The sequence below is a fragment of the Monodon monoceros genome, unplaced genomic scaffold (assembly GCF_005190385.1).
Source record: "Monodon monoceros isolate NGI ecotype Baffin Bay Population unplaced genomic scaffold, NGI_Narwhal_1 Super_Scaffold_21, whole genome shotgun sequence".
Lineage (NCBI taxonomy): Eukaryota > Metazoa > Chordata > Mammalia > Artiodactyla > Monodontidae > Monodon > Monodon monoceros.
Window position 1 is genome coordinate 138,036,776 of NW_021703778.1, and position 8,773 is coordinate 138,045,548.

General features: G+C 45.7%; 1 protein-coding gene across 5 annotated transcripts in view; it reads left to right on the forward strand.

The window, feature by feature from the left end:
• Positions 1–8,773, forward strand: part of FNTB (farnesyltransferase, CAAX box, beta) — an 85,560-nt gene that overhangs the window by 70,682 nt on the left and 6,105 nt on the right. The window contains exons 10-12 of one of the 5 annotated variants that reach the window (XR_003795761.1): positions 5,553–5,664; positions 7,186–7,300; positions 7,834–8,016. Coding sequence is in view for 3 of the 5 variants with exons in the window: in XM_029236572.1 (XP_029092405.1) it covers positions 5,553–5,664; positions 7,186–7,300; positions 7,834–7,938 (332 nt within the window). In the remaining 2 variants the exon portion in view is untranslated. Of the gene's footprint in view, positions 1–5,552; positions 5,665–7,185; positions 7,301–7,833; positions 8,240–8,773 lie in introns of those variants that run through there. The other 4 variants (XR_003795762.1, XM_029236572.1, XM_029236571.1 and 1 more) reach the window with 4 other exon arrangements.

Below are 8,773 nucleotides of genomic sequence, written 5' to 3' on the forward strand. Positions count from 1 at the left end.
GCAAACTTGTGGGAGCCTTCCCTTTACCTCTCGACACTGGCTGCCTCCGGAATCATCTTTTTCATTTATTTTATGTGAGAACAGGGTGTCTTGAGGAAACCAGTGGGAGAGGGGAGGTCTGGAGGCCCTGCTGGGCGCAGATCTGGTCTTGGAATGAGATCCCTTGGCCCAGAGGGAAGCTTTTCTTTGGACTTAGTAGTTGGGTTATTCATTGCTCAAATGTAGAAGATGAGATTCTTTTCTACTGCCCCCATCCCCCGCCCTGCCCCACACACGTTTTCTTCTTGTTTGGCTGTCTTTTTCTGAGCCCCTTTCTTTCATTTCTTAATTTCATTTAAGTTGTGGCCACTTTGGGTACCGAATTGAAGTCAGCAGAGCCTCTGTCCTGTCTCCCCATCGCTCTATCCTCCCCGTCGCGGTCTGTCCTGAGAATCCTTGGCCTGGAGCCCCCGGGCTTTCAGTTTCAGGGTGCTAAGATATGTCTCAGCTGAGATACGTCCCCTGACTCTGGAACCTGCATGGTCTCTGGCTGAACACTATAGTAGGGAAGTCAGAAGTCCCCCGAGAGTCCGGCGTTTCAAAACAGAAATAACTTGGGGTTTTAGTGATCTCTTTATTTGGAACTGGTGAGGTCAAGCCTCTGGGTCACACCCTCAGCCTTTCACAAACCTGTCCCTGGCAGGATTAAGATGCAGTCATTCTGCAGCTGCCAGGAAAATCTAGTGAGAGCGTAACAGGAGGGCTACCTGCCAAAGTCTTCAGGGGGGCCCTGGTTCACATTTTGTTTATCATAGTGCAAGTTCTGGAGGACTAGTCACATTCAAAGCTCTGCCTGTGGGAAAAGTTAGTTGCCTGTGAATCTTGGTGCTTCCAGCTTTTTTCACTGCCTGGAAGGAGGCCCACGTTAGGCCCAAAGCTCACGTCTCAGCAAACAGTGGACCTGGACTAGGCAGGGCTCCGGAAGACGGGAGTGTTTTGAGTGGTGGGCAAAATGCTGACATTGAGAGTCAAAAGGAGATGCGACGTAGAACGATATTCACAATGTACTGTGATCAAAGTTAGGTTTCAAAGCAGTATGTATGTAATTCCATTTTCAGTGAAGAGTTGACTCCAAAAAATTAATGGAAGTTATCTGGGTTGTGAAATGACAGGTGATGTTTGTTTTCTTTCTTTTTTATTTCTATTTTCTAATTTTTCTACAATAATATATCTTTCTTACATAAAGGAAAACAACAAAAGTTATTTTACAAAAGAGAAATTCTATAGACGAAACTAGTAGCAAGGTGGGGAAAATATTTGGATAAATGATGAAGAGCTTAATTTCATTTGAGAAAGTCATACCAAGCAGTAAGAAACATGAACAACCCAACTGAAAAACAGGCAGAGGATTCTACTACACTGCTACTTGTACTACAGCTGCTACAACTACTGAGACTTACCACGTGCTCGCCGCAAGCCAGGGGCAGAACTGAGTATTACATATGTATTTTCTCATTTGATCCTCCAAACAGCCCTATGAAACAAATACTATCCGGGAATTCCCTGGTGGCCTAGTAGTTAGGATTCCGGGGTTTCACTGCTGTGGCCCAGGTTCAATCCCTGGTCAGGGAACTGACATACCGCAAGCTGCATGGCCAAAAAAAAAAGAAAAAGAAAAAGAAACAGGTTCTATCATTATTCCCATTTTACAGGTGAGGAAACAAAGTACAGCATGGGTAAGTGACTTGCTTTATAATACCTGATTGCCACCTATCATGGTATCAGAGCCCTGCCATCTGTAGGTGGCCATTAATCAGACGAAAAGGTGATAGTTAAAGAAATGCAAATAAAAACAGTGGGACCCTATTTGTTTTTACTGTCAGATTAGCAGAGATTAGAAAATTTGATACCCTGTGTTGGGGAAAGTGTGGGAAAACAGGCACTTTTCACTGTTAGAGGGGTGTAAGTAGGTGTGTCATGTTTTGGAGGGTAGTTTGGAGACATCAGTTTAAATTATTTAAACCCAGTGAGGACACTGGCAGGAATTTACCTGCACAGACATTGCAAAGGATGTGTGTTGAAGTGGAGTTTTAATAGCAAACAACCCAACTGCCCACCAAAAGGCTAACAGTTAAATAAATTATGATCTCTTCATACAGTAGCTGCATTACAATGGGCTCACGTGGAAAGCTCTCCAGGACACAACGGAAAGTGTCAAAGGCCAGGCCAGACCGAGAACAGTCTGTCTGTGTGCACACAGGCTGGCATCCACCCAGCTTTCCTGGAAGTATACACAACTCCCCTTTAACAACGGGTACCTTTGGGAGAGGGGTAGGAGATGGAGGGAGAGAAATGTACTTTTCCTATTGTACTGTAGGCTGCTATTTTTTTCCTTTTTTTTTTTTTTATCATGTGTGTTACTACTTTTATTTTAGTAAGTGAACAAATACATTTTTAAAAGGTGATGGTGATGATCATACTGATAACTAAAAAGATGACATGGGACCGGCACGCTGTAGCACATGAACCCAGGCCAATCCCTATCTCTTCCGTAGTCCATGCGGTGGCTGCCTTACATATAGAAGACAGTATTTGAGTACAAGAACAAATTGCTATTAATATCTTTAAAATATCAAATGCTGACTAAATTAGTGAGTCAGTTTGTTTTTGTGGAGCAGTAGGATAGCAGCAGGCCTGTGAGTTTCTGTTTGGATTGATAGTTACTAGTTGCTATGTTCTTTGGGATGCACCCCAGGCTTTATTTGTCCACCTGTGAAATTGAGCTACATGTGGCTGTACCTGTCAGTTACTGTTTGAAAAACTTTTGATTTCTCAGATAAAAGGAACCTTTGAAATGCAAAATGACATTATAATGGGGACCTGTATTTTAAGGGAGAGATGTAAAGGATTTAAAAGGCCGACTCCAGTGCACAGTTATCAGCCTGTAATCATATCTCCCTTCATCTCACCGTAATTATGTGTGTTGATGTGCAAATTCAAGATCTCAGGAAGTTCCTTGTCGAGTTTATGAACTTTGAGCCTTTAGACTTCAATAGTGTAGGGGGTAACTGAAACACTCTGTAATCTTTTTAATAATAAACATAGCATTTTCTTTTCAGATTCCAGTTCTAGCGATAGGTTATCATTTACCTTAAGGTAACAGTCTTTTATTTCTTATAGGATATGAAGTAAAGGTATATTTTGTACAGATGTTTAATGCAGTTACCCTAAAGTTTAGTAAATATGCTTTTAAAAATAACAGCTTTGTTGAGATGTAATTCACATACTGAACAATTTACCCATTTAAAGTGTACAGTTCAGTAGTTTTTAGTGTATTCAGAGTTGTGCAACCATCACTATAATCAATTTTAGAGTTTTCATCACCGCCCGCCCAAACCCCTGTACCCACTAAATGTGCTTCTTAAAAGAAGAGATCACAAAGGAAAAAATCAACACTGTGATTACAGCATATGTGTAAACTATATTTATGCAATTAAAAAAAAACCCCATATAACCAAAAAAGTAGAGCCAAAAGGGAGAAATAGGTATACCATATGATACAGATAAAGAGTAAATATAGTAAAAAGCTAGATTAATAAAATTGACTCTTGGATCTCAGAAGACAAAAGGACAGACACTCTCAAAAGGAAATAGAACTAGTAAGCAAAAGTTACGGGAACAGTTCACCCTAATTAGTAACTAAAGGCATGCACAGCAAAACAAATGATCAGGTACTGTTTCTTTTTAACATTTTAATTGCTGAGAACTTTTCTTTCAAAGTAACCAGTGCTAGAAGTAGTACAGGAAAATCTTAAATTTTGCTGGCAGCTATATAAAGTCTTAAAGCAGTTTATCAGTATCTATTAAAAGCCTTAAAAATGTTTATTCCCTTTAACTGAATCATTCCACTCCTGTGAATCTACTTGAAGAAAATAATCCTAGACATAGAGAAGATTCACAAAGATGTTTATTGCGGCATTTTTTATGATTGCAAGGAACTGGAAACAACCTTGGAAACAAGATAGAGTGAAGTCCCATCATATATGTATGTATCTCCTACAGAGTCGACTGTGCTCACAGGTGGAGAAAGAACAAAGAGGAAAGTAATTAAAATAGTGTGAGCACTTCCTTCAGTAAGCCTGTGTGCCAGGCTGAGCATGAGAGGGGGGACCTGAAAGTGCTCCTCCTTCCTTGGGCTCAGTTCCCATGTGCCTCTTCTAGTGTGAGCATCTCAGGGGCAGGGCGGGACTCGGGTGTTGAAGATGAGTGGTTTTTGCACGTGGCCCCCAAACATCAGCTGACCGTGCACCTCATCCAGTGCTCAACCCAGGAGACGGCGATCGCTTTCCAACTGCACCCATCTCTCCTCCCATCTCTCATTTAAGAAATTAAAAATGATTATTTTCTATAGTATTCTATGTATATAAATATTCCAAAGTTAACTATTTTGCCTACATATTCTCTTTATATACCACATTTGCTATAAACTTTGATGAATTTTTACCACAGAAGATTCTCTGCTCATATATATGAGAGTTTGGACCCAGAGCCTATATTGATGCCATTACCTTATGTGTCCACTTAATGAAATGCTGTATGGCTCTTTAGAATGATGGTTATGAAGATTATGTAGCAGAACAGAAAAATGTATGACTGTAGAGTTAAATGAAAAACTAAGATACAAAATTATCATACCTGTATAGAAAAATGCATAGAAACACAAAAATTAGCTTTCGGTTGTCATTTACAGATTGTCTGCTACCTTTGTAGCCCAGGTATCAAAGTATAAAATTAACCAGAGACTTAATGCACATTCTATGTGTGTATTCCCACATAAATGTTTCCGTGCACATCTATCTATTGATTATTTGTCCCTCCTCCACCCTTGATAACCGACTGGTCCACAGGAGTCTCTGACTGCTGATTGGCAGTACTTTAATATTATCACCAGAATTGTCCATTTCTGCTTGGGCTATCATATTATATGATGCAGGAGGGTGGCTATTAGAATGCTTCTTTGGGAAATTTTTTGAGCCAAAACGCTAGCTGGAGAAGTCCCTTTAGAGATAGACTGAATCCAGGCTAAGACAAGTATCAGTAGAAGAAACAGACATTATCACCCCATTAGAGTTCTCTTGGCTAATTAGAGTCTGGGTAACAAGTTTCAGAGATGCACTGGAGGAAATGTCTTAAGAAGCCCAGGGAAAGGAATTGTGAACCAAGTCAGGAGCAGTAGCAGAGGGCAGTCTGGTAAGCTGAGCTAAACAGTTTGTCCGTGCCTGCAAGGGATGTGGTTTAGGGTGGTCATCCAGGGTAAGGGGACACTTCAAGTAAAGCCAAGTGCTGCTCTGACCTGCTGCTCTTTGACTCTTCAAGGTTCAGGAGAAGGGACGTGTCTCGGGACTTGGGTGAAGAAATCGAGTGTCCCAAGAATGTAGTTTTCAAGATTAGTCCAAGGAGACTAGAGGGAAACCCTGACAGTTCCTAATGGATCCTGAAATACAAAGAAGTCATTGATCCTTTGCTGGACTTCTCCTAGGCTCCAGCCCACACTGATCCTTTGTCTTCTCTAGGTGACCCTGCCCTCAGCATGAGCCGCTGGATGTTTCATCAGCAGGCCCTGCAGGAGTACATTCTTATGTGCTGCCAGTGCCCCACCGGGGGGCTTCTGGATAAACCTGGCAAGTGAGTGCCTTGCCTCTGGGGAGGGAGGGACGGGGCGGGGAGAGAGGGGTGAGCACCTCAGGCCTAGTCAGAGCCAGACGGGGTGGGCCTTGCCTTGTTGCTGCTTAGTGCGCGTGTGGCATGGGAGGAAGCAGCCCAGCCGGGAGCACCCCCATCCAGTGCCATCCATCCATCCTGGCCCCTCCAGTGCTCTCCTTTTTACCCAGCTTACTTGCACCCCCTCGCCAGTTAGGTAAACAGATTGCTGTGTTGGTAGTTTTTCTTTCCTCTTTTTTATTTTTATTTATTTTTTTATAAATTTATTTATTTTATTTATTTATCTTTGGCTGCGTTGGGTCTTCGTTGCTGCGCGCAGGCTTTCTCTAATTGTGGAGAGGGGGCTACTCTTCGTTGTGGTGTGGTGGCTTCTCTTGTTGCGGAGCACAGGCTCTAGGTGCGTGGGCTTCAGTAGTTGTGGCTCACGGGCTCTAGAGTACAGGCTCAGTAGTTGTGGCTCACGGGCTCAGTAGCTGTGGCTCACGGGCTCTAGAGCACAGGCTCAGTAGTTGTGGCACACAGGCTCAGTAGTTGTGGCTCGTGGGCTCTAGAGCACAGGCTCAGTAGTTGTGTCGCGCAGGCTCAGTAGTTGTGGCTCGTGGGCTCTAGAGCACAGGCTCAGTGCTTGTGGCTCGCGGGCTCTAGAGCACAGGCTCAGTACTTGTGGCATGCAGGCTCAGTAGTTGTGGCTCGCAGGCTCTAGAGCACAGGCTCAGTAGTTGTGGCTCGTGGGCTCTAGAGCACAGGCTCAGTAGTTGTGGCTCACAGGCTCTAGAGCACAGGCTCAGTAGATGTGGCGCGCAGGCTTAGTTGCTCCGCGGCATATAGGATCTTCCTGGACCAGGGCTCAAACCCATGTCCCCTGCATTGGCAGGCAGATTCTTAACCACTGCGCCACCAGGGAAGCCCCTCCTCTTATTTAACCAAACTGATTTAAATAGAAGAGGATACAGGATTTTAAAACTCCTGAGTGTCATAAACAGAGATTATAACCAAGGCGACTATTACCGAGTAGATTCAATACCTTTAGGTGCCAAAAGGGAAACCAGTCAAGTCCTGTTGCCTTTGCTGCTCACTCCCCACTCCCCCAGCACACACACCCTGCTACCTCTGCATCCTGGTCCAGCTGAAGGCCAGTCCCCAGCAATTTATCAGGAAGAATTTGGCCCATTCCTAGAAATTTTGTTGTGGGATTTTTTTTTTTAAACTATATTAATTTAGCCAGCACTACCCTGGAGAGCCCTTTCCGGAAGACAGCTGACAGGACTGACTGTAAGGTTACAGTTCCTGCTATCAAGCAGGGCAGAAGGATGGGGCTCTGAAAAATGCTGCTGGGGGAAGCCAGGCTTCGAGGTTCGTGGAGGGTGGGATGGGATGCGTGAGTGCTCCCCGGGCCTCTTTGTCTGTGCGGTGGCCTTGTCAGAGGCTGTGCTGGGGCCGGTGGGGAGCAGAGGACACCTGCTAAGAGTCGCCCCGTCCTTCCAGGTCCCGGGACTTCTACCACACCTGCTACTGCCTGAGCGGCCTGTCCATAGCCCAGCACTTCGGCAGTGGAGCCATGTTGCACGATGTGGTCCTGGGTGTGCCTGAAAACGCCCTGGTAAGGTGGGATGGGGGGCTTACCACTGCTTCTCCACGGGGCCCCCAGGATGGGGCTGGCAGGAGAGCAGAGCACCCGCTCTTGGCCTGCAGAACCGGCTGCATGAGGACATGGACAGGCTGGTGAACTCCCCGTCCCCACCCTCTGTCTGCAGCTCGTTCTCTGTTCATGAGCATCTGGCTGGCAAACTCGAGGTTCCAGGTGAGGGTCCAACCTGTGACAGAGGGTTTGTGCCTTTGTCCCACAGCCTAGGACCCAGGCCACTTGTCATTAGTTCCCATCTCCCAGGAAGCTGGCTCAGAGGTAGCGAGTTTCTGCATCTGTAGCCAGCAGCCCTCCCCATGTGGCTGACTGTCTTCTGGAGCTCTCAGCTTGCGGCCATCCCTCCGGAGAAGCCCTCTCAGACCACCTTCTGTAAATGAGATGACCCAAAACACTCTGCCAGGGCCTGGTTTGTGCCCTTCATAGCACCAGCACGATTTGTCATGTGTGTGTTTAACTGGGTTTTATCTGCTTCCCTCGAAAACTGTCAGCCCCGTGCGGGCGAGCTGTTCACCACTGCGTCCAGTCCCAGGCCAGCCTGGCTGCAGGAGATGCTTGTGAGCCTAGTCACGATCCTGAGACTCAACTCCGGCTGAGATTGTCTGCGGCTGTCAGATGATGGGGCCTGTGCAGATTGTCATGAAATATTCCAAGAGAAGAAACACAAGTGGCCAGTAGGTGGATGAAAAGATGCTCAGCCTCACTAGTAATTGAGAAAATCCAAGTAACAACCCTTCAGCTGTTTCAAGTATTTGCCTCCTATGCAACCCTCTTCCATTCTTTTCCCTCCCTCCTTCCTCAGCATAACCCCATCCTAAATGACATTTATCATGCCTGCAAATATTTTTGTGCTATTACTACATAGGTATGTATCCACGAACTATATAGAGAGTTGTTTTGTATGTTTTCAGATGTTTTTTTGTTTGTTTGTTTTTTGCGGTACGCGGGCCTCTCACCGTTGTGGCCTCTCCCGTTGCGGAGCACAGGCTCCGGACGCACAGGCTCAGCGGCCATGGCTCACGGGCCCAGCCGCTCCGCGGCATGTGGGATCTTCCCGGACCGGGGCACGAACCCGTGTCCCCTGCATCGGCAGGCAGACTCTCAACCACTGCGCCACCAGGGAAGCCCTCAAATGTTTTATAACAGTATCTACCCCACCATTTATTCTGCATCACTTTCTCACCAACCATTACCCTTTTGAGGCTTAGTCGTCTTCATATGTGTTGCTCTAGTTTATTCATATTAACTGCTGTACGGTATTCCCTTGTCTAAGTGTCATCTTCACTCCTGTACGGCATCCCCTTGTCTAAGTGTCATCTTCACTCCTGTACGGCATCCCCTTGTCTAAGTGTCATCTTCACTCCTGTAGGGCATCCCCTTGTCTAAGTGTCATCTTCACTCCTGTACGGCATCCCCTTGTCCAAGTGTCAT